Source organism: Falco biarmicus, chromosome 3, assembly GCF_023638135.1.
Source record: "Falco biarmicus isolate bFalBia1 chromosome 3, bFalBia1.pri, whole genome shotgun sequence".
In the NCBI taxonomy this organism is placed as follows: Eukaryota; Metazoa; Chordata; class Aves; order Falconiformes; family Falconidae; genus Falco; species Falco biarmicus.
This window is the reverse complement of record NC_079290.1, coordinates 5,060,911-5,075,459: the sequence shown is the minus strand read 5'-3', so window position 1 is coordinate 5,075,459 and position 14,549 is coordinate 5,060,911. Positions and strand designations below refer to the sequence as shown.

At 38.3% G+C, this 14,549-nt stretch overlaps 1 protein-coding gene across 7 annotated transcripts in view; it reads left to right on the top strand.

Moving 5' to 3' along the window:
- TRAPPC9 (trafficking protein particle complex subunit 9) overlaps positions 1-14,549 on the top strand; it is a 508,634-nt gene that overhangs the window by 101,467 nt on the left and 392,618 nt on the right. For all 7 annotated transcript variants that reach the window (XM_056330195.1, XM_056330194.1, XM_056330196.1 and 4 more), the window contains one exon: positions 6,801-6,925. In XM_056330195.1, coding sequence (XP_056186170.1) covers positions 6,801-6,925 — 125 coding nt within the window. The remainder of the gene's footprint in view (positions 1-6,800; positions 6,926-14,549) is intronic.

The window sequence follows — 14,549 nt, the reverse complement described above, 5'->3', positions numbered from 1 at the left end:
GACATTGTATGGCCAGTTACCTGTAGATGCAGTGGAATGCAAAAAATTTTTGTGGTATCCTGGATTTCCTTGCAACAGAGTTTGAGACCACTGTAGTTGTGATGTGCCAGTTGAAAGGTGTCTATGTTTCTGTCACCTGAATCAGACCAGGAATCGCTGTACCCCATGGCATTACAAGGGGTAACAATGGGTTAGAGCGGGACAGAAGCTATCCTGTGCCAGCTTCAGTGCTTAGTCACCAGGTCGTACAGGTTTAACTCCCTTAGTAAACTTTCCCTCATTCAAATACGAAATGGTGTGGGATTGTTCTGCGAAGTGTCTAGTGAACTTAAATTGACAATTTACTTACCCTTTGAAAGCAGAGTGGAAATGCCAGTAAGAGATTTTGCCTTTGTTGTGACAGCAGTGACTGTGATGTTGGAAAGGCAAGCTGTGGTTTTGCAGTTACCATGGAAAAAGTGTTGGTCATGTGTTGTTACCATGGAAATATTCAGTGTGGGTTCTAGAAATTAGGAAGATTTCTGGACAGAGTAGAAAGACAATTGTTCTTTTTATAGTAAAAGGCTGCACAAGATATTTGACAGTATGGATTGATGAAAGAAAGCTGTGGAGGACCTAGCATCTTCATATCTCTAAACTTCATGTGAGAAAATAAAATTTAGGAAGTCTCAAAACCCAGAAATATAAAGTAATTTAAAACTTCTGGTGAACTACTTCATTGATGCTTTAAACTTTCCAATTACCTGTTTTCTCCTGCCATCATTAAGTTCTGCAGCCTACCAGGGCTTGTAACAGCTTATGTTTTTCCATTCTGTGGTCACTGTTTAATGTGTTGCAGAGGAGCTAGACAGTGTCTAATAATCTTTGCTACCCAGTCAAAAGAACAGAAAAAGGTAAATAATTAAAAATCACTAGCAAGAGGACATCGGGTTTTTTGGAGGCCTCTGGCAGAGAAGTTCTCTTGCACAGTATAATGTAGAGATTAAAAAAAAAAATCCTTCTTCACCAGAGAAAAAATTTAAACTAACCTTTTTCTCCTGTCTCTCCTCCCCCCCCCCCCCCCCCCCCCCCCCAATAGAATGGGTTTTTAAAAGGTAAATTGACAGGCATTAGTTGTATGTCTGTGATGTTGCTTTAAGTAATATCTATTCCTTTCTCAAAGAAATGAAAACTTGTGTCATATACAAAATAGAAAATCTGAATAATACCATGCAGTTTTTCACGCTTGGTTCTTGTTATGTTTGGTACATGAAATTGCAAAGAAAATCACTGTCAGCTTTTTTCTAAATACAGGACTGGTGAAAATCATTCATCAATTTGGAAAGAATATCTTTCCTTAGGTTATTGTCATTAAAAAAAGATTTCAAAGCCTGTGATCAAATACAGGTATGATAAGTTTTGCTGGTGAGCTCTTAAGCTTTTTAGTGTATTACTTCCTCAAATCTTAGGCTAATAATAATGTTTGCTTTAATATCAGTTGGTTTCTAAGGGATGTTGAGAGCTGGTCTAGGGGTGGATTGATACCTTGATATTTCTTGTGCAAGTTAGAAATAAAATTCCTATTAGCCCATACTAAATTCATAGAACCCTAGAATGGGTTGGAAGGGCCCTTAAAGATCATCTAGTTCCAACCCCCTGCCACCAGACCAGGTTGCTCAAAGCCCCGTCCAGCCTGGCCTTGGACACTGCCAGGGATGGGGCATCCACAGCTGCTCTGGGAAACCTGTGCCAGTGTCTCACCACACTCCTAGTGAAGATTTCCTTCCTAGTATCTAATCTAAAACTACCCTCTTTCAGTTCAAAACTATTACCCCTTGTCCTGTCACTACAGACTCTGGCAAAGAGTCTCTCTCCATTTTCTTTTAAGCTTCCTTTACATATTGGAAAGCTGCAGTCAGTCTCCCCAGAGCCTTCTCTTCTCCAGGCTGAACAGCCCCAACTCTCTCAGCCTGTCTTCATAGGAGAGGTGCTCCAGCCCTCTGATCATCTTTGTACCCCTCCTCTGGACTTGCTCCAACAGGTCCATGTCCTCCTTATGTTGGGTGCCCCAGAGCTGGATGCAGTACTCCTGGTGGGGTCTCACCAGAGTGGAGTGGCGGGTGGTGGGTGAATGACCTGCTGGCCACACTTCTTTTGATGCAGCTGAGGATACACCTAGCTTTCTGGGCTGCGAGTGCACATTGCCAGGTCGTGTTGAGCTTCTCGTCAACCAACACGCTGAAGTCTTTCTCCTCAATGCTGCTCTCAATCCATTGTCCACCCAGCCTGTATTTGTGCTCGGAAGTGCCCTGACCCACGTGCAGGACCTTGAACTTGGCCCTGTTGACCTTCATGAGTTTTAGTCCATCCCACCTCTCGAGCCTGTTAAGGGTCCTCTGGATGGCATCCCTTCCCTCTAGCGTGTTGACTGCACCACACAGCTTGATATCATTGGCAAACTTGCTGAGGGGTATACTCAACGCCTACTATTCTGTGCTTTAATTTCCCTTCCTTTTCCCTTGGTCTTCCCGGGCTAGATTACTACATGATGATTTAATGTAGTTATATTACAAGAGAAAAGGCTTAATTTTAGTTGAACTTTCAGAAAATTTAGTCAAATATTCATAAAAATGACTAACTGATATGTTTTTCAGTTTTCTAGATATAATAACCGATATGATTGTTTTCCCATTTGTAGCTATCCTACTCAGACTTAGCCCTTCTGATATTTTTTTCTATAAGTTTGATGCTGCTGGTTGATTTTTCTGAAGTGGACCCACGTGGAACAAATAAGTTTGAATATTTAATGTTAATAAACACTCCTAGTTTCAGCATTCATAGAGATAAAGGTAGAATTTAACAATGAGGAAGCCACACTAATGCTGCATATGCTTCAGAGTCGTACAATGTGGACATGGCTCCTTCATGTTTTGGTTGCTTTCAGGGCTTGTGTTTTTAATCTTTTTTTTGTTTGCTTGTGTTTTAATCTATAAGTCATTAACTAGTAAACCTGGAAAAGAATCGTGATGTTTAAAAGAAGGTGGTGTAGTGGGGTTTGGCCTAGATGATCTTCAAAGCTCCCTTCTAAACCAAACCAGTCTATGAAAATGCATGGATTATTATACCAAGGTAATAAGGTACAAACCTTTGGGATTTGTAAATGGAACTACGATTCTACGATTGCTTGAATTTGGACATCGTGGTCTTTGTTCTTACCTGTGTTGCCATCTAAAAGATGGAACTGTTATTACATCGTGTATTTCTCTTACTTTGGTAAGCCTACGCGAGTCACTTTAATGTCTGTCCCTTAACAGTAACTTGTTAATAAATGTGTTACTGAACAGTCCAAAGCAGTGTTTTCAGGTGGACAAAGAAAGTTATGCACAGTAAGTTTTGATTAATTCTTAGTGAATGACATTGCTACAGGCAGGGTGCTATGTTGCACAGGCAGGGTGTTCTCATCTGCCTGTCCTGCTCTCCCTCGGTAGTTGATACAACAGGTTATTCAGTGCTTTGGCAATATTCTTGAGCAAAGATAAAACATTAGAAAATAAATTGTTAGCCTTTTGCTTTTAAATTCTTTCAGACTGTTCATTGAGAAATGCTTGATCTGTGCTGTCTGTTCTGAGGGCTGGAAACTAATCTGACTGGCAAAACCTGGTTCCATCAGATGGTTGGCAACCCGGGTTAATTTAGGTAGACTGCAAGTTGTGTGGTTCTGAAAATGTGTTAGGGGTTTTTTTGTGTTTGGATCTTGCATCTAATGAAACTAAATGCCTGGTCTTAAATATGAACTGTATAATTTCTGATCACAGTGTTTTTTTCTATTCTTATATTGCCTGGTGATCTCATTATAATTCCTTATTTAGAATTGCTGGATTTAGTGACTAAAGGCTGTATCTAGATTGAGATGATGCAGTAGGAGTAGATTGGTAGTAGAAGCAGTCTGCTAAAAGCTCTTCCATTACATTGTGGCCAGACTTACCCTGGCCTTCTGGATAAAATACCCCTCCATGTGTGACCCAAATCTGTCTGAAGGGCTGCTTGTTGGTTCAGGTTATTATGTCCCCATTAGAGGTTGCAGTACAGTGCCTGTTCTCTGGGATTGCAGTCTTTGATTTATTTTTGTTTACTCCAAAAATAATCTAGTTTGCATGCACTGAAATTGCTCTGCAAACCCCAGTGGGGATGATGATATTTGCTTCAGCCATGCAGCAAAACAACAGGTGTGCCAAAGTCCATCCTAACTGTTGCACAAAGACATACATCAAATGAACATTAATCGTAAATATGACAACTTGTGTTGTGGGTTCTAGGGAAAAAGCGATTTTTCATGCACTCCACACAAAAGTTGATACGTATTTCATTTAACAATTAGTTCTTTTGTTTATGTGTGGAGGTCACCAGAACCATCAAAATAGTTTTCCCTCCTTTAAAATTTTCCTTTCTTAAAATTCCCTTTCTTTAAAGCACTTAGAAATGTTATGAGAGTTGGATCATTCCTTCTGCTACTTCAGTGGTAGTATCTCATACCATCTTCTGAAGAGCAGTGCCTTGGCCCTTGCAGGAGCCAGTTAACGTTCTGTGGCAACTGCAGGAATCGCATTTTGCACATCTTCCCTCGGCTTCCAGCAATCCTCTGCAGAAGGCCGTTGAAGCCTTGAGAATGTTGTGGTTTATGTGGAATATTGCGGCCAGCAATGAAGTACCACACAGCCGCTCACTCCCCTTCCCCAGTGGGATGGGGGAAGAATTGTAAGGGTAAAATCGACAAAGAAACACACGGGTTGAGATAAAGACAGTTTAATAATTTAAAAAAAAAAAAAAAGTAAGGAAAAGAGGGGAAAGAGAGGAAAATGAACCCAAAACCAAGTGATGCAAATGAAAGCAATTGCTCACCACCAACTGAGCAATGCCCAGCCTGTCCCTGGGCAGTGACCCTCCCTGCCAACTTCCACCCCCAGCTTTCCATGCTGAGCATGATGTCATATAGTCTGGAATACCCCTGGGGTCAGCTGGGGTCACCTGTCCCAGCTGTGTCCCCTCCCAGCTCCTCGTGCACCCCCAGCCTCCTCGCTGGCGGAGTGGGGTGAGGAGCAGCAAAGCCCTTGGCTCTGTGTCAGCGCTGCTCAGCAATAATGAAAAATTCCCTGTGTTATCCACACTGTTTCCAGCACGAATCCAGAACACAGCCCCATACCAGCTGCTGTGAAGAAAATCAACTCTATCCCAGCTAAACCCAGTACGACTATACAGCATCCAGTCAGGCTTTGCTGACGTGAAGGATATCGGTGTATGTGAATACATCTTTTACTATAATGTGTAAAGGTTATTGACCTTTTAGGAAGTCGATGACGCTCGTGACTGTTGGTGGTGGAAATACTAATTTCTTGAGAAATAGTAATCTTTCTTTTCACCTTTTTTTTCAGATAACTTAATTGCAAATTAAAGTATTTTAAGGATTTTTTGACTATTAATCCTCCTGAATCAGCATCTTCTAATCTAATGTTTATCCCAGTGTTGTATCTTTAAAGCTGAACTAAGGTGCATTTTAAAGCTAGTTAGTGAAGGAAATTGGAAGTAAAGGAATGTGCCCTTTTTTTTCTCATTTGGATACCTGGGAAATTGGATTTTAATGAAACAAAACTATTTTATGCTCCATCTTGTTCTTCTAGTTTCTTCTTTTGAGGAATGTATCCTCAACAGGTCCAGATTTGAGGTCATCCATGGAATTGGAGTGTGATATTAACAAATATAATTTGATAGGAGGAGTTTCCAAAAAGGGAATATGTTTGGGTTTTGTGTAGTAATTTGGTGTTTCCCCTATGTTTAGATATATGCCTCTGCTGCAATATATGAGCTTTTGCTTATGTTTAATTGGTGTTTTGTGGATTGCATTTCCTTGAAAGAGCACAATGAAAAATAACCCTCTGCTCTTGTTTTGACTTTGGATGTAAATCTCAATAATAACAAATTGTGAATCTAGTTTCAATGTACATTAAAGCTTCATTATTTTAATTTTCTTGTTATCTGACTTTTCGTGATTCAACAGTAATTTTGGCACATTTTAATGATTTGTGCTTAGAATGTATCTTTGGTAGGCTGAGAAATCCAAATATGCTGCAGTGTATTTATTTACCTGCAACTTATAGAAACTTGTCAGCAATAAAAGATACTACTAAGTTGTCACATTGTCTTTTATTGCTATACTATATGTCAGTACACGGACTGCTAGTAAATACTAAACTGAGGATACTCCTCTAAAGATATCAATTTCTGTTAAGCTTTTTGTTGACTATTACAATGTGAACCTTAGTTACCATTATGCCTTTGTTATACATGAGAAATATTATATATGTTTATACATCAGTAGATGGTAAAAAACATGGCTTCTTCCCCCCCCCCCCCCCCCCGCTTGAAAAAAGAACCCTCAGGCCTCAAAACTGGAAGTTAGTGTAAAAGATACTAAGCAGCTGTTAGGGTCACTATCATGGAAAAACATGAACTTTTATTGTTCTTTTTTTAATATTGTAAATATTAAAACTAGTTTTATATTATTAACTTTGACATTTCTATTGTGATATTTCAGATGTGGTTACCTTCCTTTCCTGTGACCTTCACTGATTTTTGATGTAGTCCTGTTTGAGATTTTTTGGCTTCTAGAGAAAAACATAGCAAATAATCTTTACTTTTTGCCTTTTTGTATAAAATGTTAGTATCTCTTGTGTATTTTCTCGCACTTTGATAATACAGATCGAGATGCATGGGAATAAAGCATAGCATTAGACAAGCAAAAGTAATTTCATTTATTCTGTTTCTAGATGGAATCAGTGTTACAGGACTTCCGCTCTCCAGTCCTTTTCGGCAGGTTGTCAAACCAAGAGTAGAGACTAAACCTATTAACCCCCAAGAAAGCAGCAAAGTCGGTGACTTCAGTCATGTGAAGGTAAGTGACATCATTGGACTGTGGTATGGTTTGTTGTGTGATTAAAAAATAAAAGTTTGTCTCTTCATTTTTTCCCCTTTTTATCTTTTTTAGAACAGCTTGATGTTCTGTGTTTGGATTGTTATATTAGAACAAACAAAAAGGTGAAACAAGATCAGGCTAACAGTAGAAATTGTAAAGGGTTGGTTATCAGTACGATATACTCAAGGAACTGTCGGTTCTTTACCTCATGTTGCTTTCTTATGATGTGTACTCTGCAGGAAGGTGCTTCTATATGAATTATTGGTGGTTTTATATTAAAATATATGGAAGTTTTTGTACCTTCTGAACATGTGGGATCAAAGGCTTATCTTCACAGTTCCAGTAGTAAGCCTTTTAGTGGTGTTCGTTTAAGTAATAAAACAGAATAGTTGAGAGTGCCAGAAGAAAAGTAAATAAAAGCAGGATGAAAGAACAATTGTGTAGGTAGAAGCTGCATTGTGCTTACTGAGAAAGAGTCTTCCCCGGAGTGAGCTACATTTATTTTTCTGTTGAAGATCTTACTGGTTGAAGATGGGAATGTCGTTTTGAGCAGTGAAATAAGAACAGCTTGGTACTCTTCAGATTCGCTGAAGATACAGTAACAGAAATTGTAAAAAATGTGCTGTAGCACTTCAGTGGTCTCTTCCATAGCTTTGGTGAATGCCTTACATGCCTTGTAGAATTCAGTATATTTCCTACATGAATTGGTGTTCTGTTTCGGTTTGTTCATTCAGAATTTATATCAAGCATTGTGCAATGCAATATTTGGCTTAGCATGTTTTTGCGAAGCAAACATAGGCTTTGCTTTTCTTAGTAATTTGCTTTGCACGTGTATTTGCTTCCTTCCCAGTGAGATTATTTACAATTCTATTTGATCAGTAAACAGGTGAAGCTATTAATTTTTAAGTGTGTTTCTTTTGGACCTTTAGCACTGCTAATTCATCATCATTTGATTCTGCAGTAAAGAAAGGATGATGACAGCACATGAAAGACGTTTAAAAAATTAGTAAAGCCTTTCTTTTTATTTTATGACATAGCAAGGTATTTCCCAGTTGCTCATAAATATAAATCAGCATGACTGAGGAAAGAATTTGATATTTAAGTGGGTAAAATGCCCAGCGTTAATTTTTAAATTTAGAACTTTGTGTTGAATGTCTGACCTATAGACACTTCTGACTTAAGAAAGCAAGGGGAATGTTCTTTTGAAGCTGGATTAAAAATCCAGAATTTCTTTGCACCAAACACACGAAAAAAAAACCCTTTTAGTGCACTTTTTGCTTGTCAACCAGTTGTCCTGGCAACCAAGGAGTTGCAGGTTCACAATTATCTATGTGATGGTATTACAAGGATGCTGGAGAGCTGTAAAGCAAGAACTTGGTTTTTAACAGTGTATAGTGAAACAGTCTGGTGGGAATGCATATGCTTGATTCTGGTTTTAGGTTTATGGAATGAATTTTCATTTAATGAGTTGGTATTTTGTGATGGAAGGACCTTGCAGGTGATCAAAACTGTGTTCAATAGAGAATAAATATTCTGTTAGTATCAAGGAGTTCCTTATATCTGTGTTTTGAGCCTGATTGTTGTGACTGCTGTACAGCTCCCCTAGCGTGCCCCAAATGAACAATTTACTGTGTTAACATCTATTTTAAAACTGGCTTAATCACTAACCTTGCACTTTTTGTAATGTTTAGAAGAGATGATTTATAGGGGGGGGGGGGGGGGGGGGGCGGGGATAAAAATCAGGCTGTTAAAATACCCAACAGGTTAAAGCTCTGGAGGAAGTCTACAAAATTGTATTTCTAATCACTTAAATTACTGTCGTTCTGATCATGTATTTGCAGACTACATTCGTGATAGGACAAATATGACTTAAATCTTCCCAATATTTGTAAGATTGATCTGTTGTAGATGAGGAGAGAGAAAACCATAGTAAGGTATCACCATCTGCAGGATGATTTATTATCATGGCTCATTCCATTTTAACAAATGTCCATTTCTATAACTTCCATTTCTATTTACCATTTTCATATACTCATAAGTAATAATCTTATTGCAGCTTGTCCCGGTTAAACTACTATAAACCGATCATTTGATTACCTGGATTAGAAATACTTATGAAGTTCAGAACTATTTAGAGTATCTTAGAAGTAGTTTTCCATTCACCAGACTATCGAAGTAATAAAGTGGTTGTGTATATGGACATATGTAGTTGGTGCTGGGCAAATGACCAGAAGAAATTACCTTTCATGACTGAAGAGAGCACATTTGTGTATTTAGATGACTACATTACATCTGACTGCTAGTCCTTTTGTCATAAAGTATTATATCCAGCTTTTGTCCCTGTTGGCTACTACTTCTGTTTAATACTGTCTGTTTGTGACTTCTCTCTACTTTGACAAGTACTCTTTAGTAGGAAGAAATGTACGAGCCACCAGTAACTTAAAATAAAAGCTAGACAAATTCCAGAAAAATTATTGTATATTGAGTCAGTTAAGCATTGATAGATGTAATTGGAATGTGTTCTGGTCTGGTTTTCTTGGCTGGGTTCTGAGGAATTGGCTAGATTTTTGGTTTTGACTCGCTTGGTTTTAGGCTGGGTTTTCAGAGTACACAAATAGATATTTGTTGTCAGACACAAGCAGTTTTGGTCAGTAGGAACATTCTTGTCTAAAACGTAGCACGCTGGGATATATCTGAGAGAGATGATCCAAAGTTCCTTTTGAACCTGAGTCTCAAAATATTTGATACTTATGTATCTTTTTGAGTTCCCTAGGCCCTCCTTAAAAGATACTTCAGTTTCTCTCTGCAGAACAATCCTGCATGTGTGGGCTATTGCCAGTGTCCTGCACCGTGCCTTTTGGTCTGGTTGATTGCTTGATGATGTTTAAAGGTTTATCTTGTAAATAGTCAAGCCAGTTAAAGTGATTTGACAAGGACTAATGTAAGAAGCAAGTGGGAGTTTTTAAGTTAAGAAACAAGATTATCTTAGACAATTTGTATGTGTGGTGAAGGTGCTCTGCTGTCATTTATTAATGACTTAGCAGTAGGTGTCTGTTGTGAATATTCAGGAGTAGTAGTTATTTTTCGATCCTGCATGCTGTGCATAAGCTAGTCTTCAAATAAAGGTGATTTTTTTCAAATGAAAATTCATGTAAATCAATACTTCTTTTGTTGCTGATTCTGAAATGTCATTGTTTGGTTATTTATAAGTCTTAATGCTTAAACCTTCCTCCCAATTTTTGTGCTTCAGTCTTGGATATTGCTGGTATTGAAGTTGAACTTCTCGGGAATCTAAGCTTTCAGTTTTGCTATAGGCTGTCTTCTAATAAACCAGTCACCGGCTTGTGGAAATTACTGTTATAATGATCTTATAAATTCTGTATAAAAATTGCTTTATGACCTCGTCATAAAACTTGCTTATACCTTCAAGCTGAATAGAATGTCATGGTGTAATATTATGTTCAGATGTACTCTCTCCTATTGTTCACTACTGAGTAGTTGTGTTAGGCGTTGTTGAAAAACCTTGTTCGTTCTAGGGTGCATCTGTAGGGCAGAGTGAGTTGGCCCCTGCTTAGCTATGCATTGCTGTGGCTATACTGATAGGTGAAATAGTCTATTTTAAGGCTGAATGTGTTACTTCTTGAGTAACACTGCAGTGTGTTTAGATATTCAACTATTCTATGTATTAATGCAAAAGCTGCAGTAAGAACTTTAAACAAATATCCTAATCTCTCAGCAAACAATGTGTTATTTTTAACCTGATGAATTCTTTACTGTTTTTCATGCTTGGAAGCTGAGATTATTTGGCTTAGTCTGGTTCTTCTCAGTGGTGGAAGAAACACACTTTTACTCCATGCCACATATTATGGAATTGAGGAAATGATCCATGGAAATTTCATTCTTAATGTTACAGTGATTGCCATCAAGTAATGGTAATTCATTAGTAATTCCTTTTTGTTACAAGGTGAAAAGGAGACTTATTCATCAAGATACTTTACCTCAACATAATGTGCATGGTTACTTTGGAATAAATCTTCTGGGATTAAGAAATGCTGCATGACCGTAACTGGACAAAAGACCAAATCAAATGTTGAAATGGAGAAGTCTTTTAGTTGGGTGAAGAAAACTTCAAAAAAATACTGTGGTTCTCTTGATTTAAGCTGTTAAACACAGACACTGATGAGTGGCCATTTGCATGGCAGACTGAGGGCTGATTTATAATTTTTGAGGGTCTCAGCTGACTGACTGACTTGTTTTCAAACTTGTATGTCCAGGAGAATTTGCCTCTGCATACTGAAAATCAGCTGTAATTCTAGAGATGCAACTGCAGAAACTGGAGAGGTTTAAGTAATCTCATGCAACTGCTCTGTTCCAGCACTATCAGTAAATGGTAGGAAGTGTTAAAGTATAGTATGTAGAGCAAATCTAATTTAATACACCGTCATTAGCGTATCATTTCTGATTTAGTCAGCAGTGTATTGAAGTGAGATAGAGGCCTTAATTGGATTGTTCCGTGCAGTTCTCGGGCTCTGCTCTTCTAGTATGGAAGCATGCTGTTAACTGAGATAAACTGTACGTTGTTGTTGCTTTAAGCTCTAACTCCTTTTACCCGTAAGCTTTACATCTATTCTAAGTTTAAGCCCTTATACAGAACAAGTTGGATTTTTTTTTTTTTTAACTTTCAGAGAATTCTGGATCCTGCTGAAGTTAGTGGGGATGTTGAATCTATAGAGCACAGTTGAAATTTAGATTACTCCGTTTTGATGGCAAAATGTGAATTTAGGAATGAGATCTTAGGCAAAACCATAAAACCCAAATTAGATGTTCTTCTTCCACACTGTCCTATTTTGGAATTCAGTACAGTGCTTGTAAATACTGTGGCTCTGAGTTGTCCTTCTGTATTAAACACGTCAAGTCTTATGAAGATTAAAAAAACCAAGGAAGATGCAAGTCTGTTTCTCGTTTCCCTAATAATTTTCAAACCTTTAAAAGAGAAGATAAAAAATCCCAAGCGAAGCTCTTTCACTTATCAAGTTAATTTTTATCAAAATGATATATAAATCTGTAATAATTAATTGACGTTTGTGAAATAAGTATCAGAAAGCCAGTCACGTTTCTTGAAGTCTGCTGAGATTGGAGCCATAAGCCAAATCAACCTTTGCCAGATCACCAAGGTGTTTTTTGTTGCCTTCCTGGCCCAGAATTGCAGTTTCCCTCGAAATAAAGTGGATAATAAAAGTAGAGTTGTTCTGCAAATGAGAGCTCAATTCTTGGTAATTGGTACCTGCCTGGCAAAATTTGATTATGACCTGGATTTGGATGGAAGCCTGCAGTTTTTGAGTAGGCTGGGTGTAGACACTCTTAACTTTCCTTCCCTGCCCAGTTTGGCATTGCTTATATTCATTTCAGTGCTTTTGGGTTCTGTAAATAGTTGAGTGTTTAGCACTGTTTCTAATCACCAACGCTGTTCCTCTTTTGTGAATTGTTCCATCAAGAAAGCAACACTGCTGTGCTCTGGAGAGGACTTTACTTCAGAACACAAAGAAAATACTTTACTAAAGCTATTCTCTAGAGCAGTGGTGGGAAAAAAGTTGCTACTCCCCCCTGGATTTGAAAAAATTAAATTAATTAATCTCATCTGGTATTTTACATTCAGTATTATCACTGTAGTAGTGTAGCAGTAGCAGTACTTGGTATTATCACTGTAGTAGTGATTCAATTCAACACGTTTTTACAACTTGAAGAACTTCCTATTTTTGCCATTTTATTTGACATGAAAGAAGCATTAACATTTTCCTGTAGTATTGATAGAAAAATTTTATGTAGATTCACTATCTGCCTGTTAAAGCACCATTTTCTCAAGGCTTTTTTCATTGTCACTCAATAAATAAGAGATGATAGCCTGCTTATACCCAAACAAATGTCTCATCAGGGGTACCTGCAGCAGGTACAATCTACTATATAAACCACATTTCATCTTTCTTTCTCTGTTGTCTAAAGATGAACAAAGAAAAATTAAAGTTGGCATCAACACAATAAACAGTGCTTCTGTGAACAGCCGTAGACTCTGCAGTCACGAAAGCTTCTTTCCTGAGGGTGATCCATGGCTGTTGTTGGCCTGGTTACTCAACTACAGTACAATCCTGTTGCTCTAGTTAGGGTGTGTCAGTATCTTTTGAGACAAAAAAATTCTGGTAGTTTTTCATCAGCTTGCCAGACTACATTTGAGTAATTAATATAGTCTGAGCATCAGCAGCAGGCACCATTTGTATGTATCTGCTGCCTCTGTTCAGAATGTTCCAGTGTGACAGCACTGGAAATATTTCAGACAAAAGGAGTTCCCTCTAAGCAGCTGTTGTACCTTGGAAAGAAGGTAACAGTAGATGAACCCGTTTGGGTATGGGGGGTACCCTGAGATCAGTGTCAACTCCAAACATTACTTTGGATTGTTTATCATGGTAATGCCTAAGAAGTGCTCTCTACAAACAGAACAGCAGTAGGTGGGTACTTCCATAATGACATTATGAGAAGAAAGCAGAAAATCTTAATATTGAAGTAGGCTTCTGTAGGAGGGCATTGACTGTAGAGAAAATGTAGGAAGAAATGGAGGGGAAGGTGACTGGGTTAAAGTAATGGAGAAAAAGAAAAGATGGGCTTATGTGAAGACTTGCCGACGTGGAAACTTGAAGTGGGGAGAGGGTTGGAACAAACATTTAGAGTAGGGTGGTGAAAGTCCAGTCAGGTCTGTAAGAAATGTTAAGAAAAAATGGACATGGAGAGATCTGTCTGAATGCTCTGCGTGCATTGGATGATGCATTTCCTCACAACAGCTCTTCCAGAAGACAGAGGTCACGTGTTGCCTAGAGCTCTCAGAATGTAAACTGCAATGTGCCACATGGCCAAATGTCATCGCAAAGTCAGAATACCCCTGGATATATGTACTTCAATGTTGGTCTTGTGAGTTCTTGCATTTTTAGTTTTTCTCTCATAATGAGAACAGATGAGGTAGGTCAGACACAGGGTTTAGACCAAAGACTACTCCATTTCAGGTACCTAATTTACTTGTTTCTCAGTCTCTGTACATTTATACTTCTTGAGTTGTGGACCCTCTGGCAATGAAGAGATGCTGCAGTAGTCCTCATGGTTGCTTCTGCCAAATGGAGACTTCCAGCGCCAAGCATGAAGAGTGCAGTTGATCAGCCTCTGAAGACTTGCTCTACTTATTAGACTTAACTCACAGCAATGAACTGCCTTTTGTCAGTACTTAACCTCTCTGCTCACACTTTGGATTTGGTCTGAATGTCCAATTTAAAGAGAGGTGGGTTTTTTTTTCATTTCCTCTGCAGGTGGGTTTTGATTCATTTTATGTGCTTCTAAAATGAGAGTGTATAATCCAGGTCTGAATCAGAAGCCTAGTAGCATCTTGGGTATCACGCTGTGCTTCAGCTAATAAACCCTTTCTTTCAACAGTGCTTATTTTATTCATAGTGATATAATTCCTCTTTGACTACACATCTTTTAGTTCTTAACTGACTCATGTTCAGTCATACCAAGTTCTGGACACAGGGAGCTCAAATGTGTTCATGAAAAAAGCTGTAGGTAA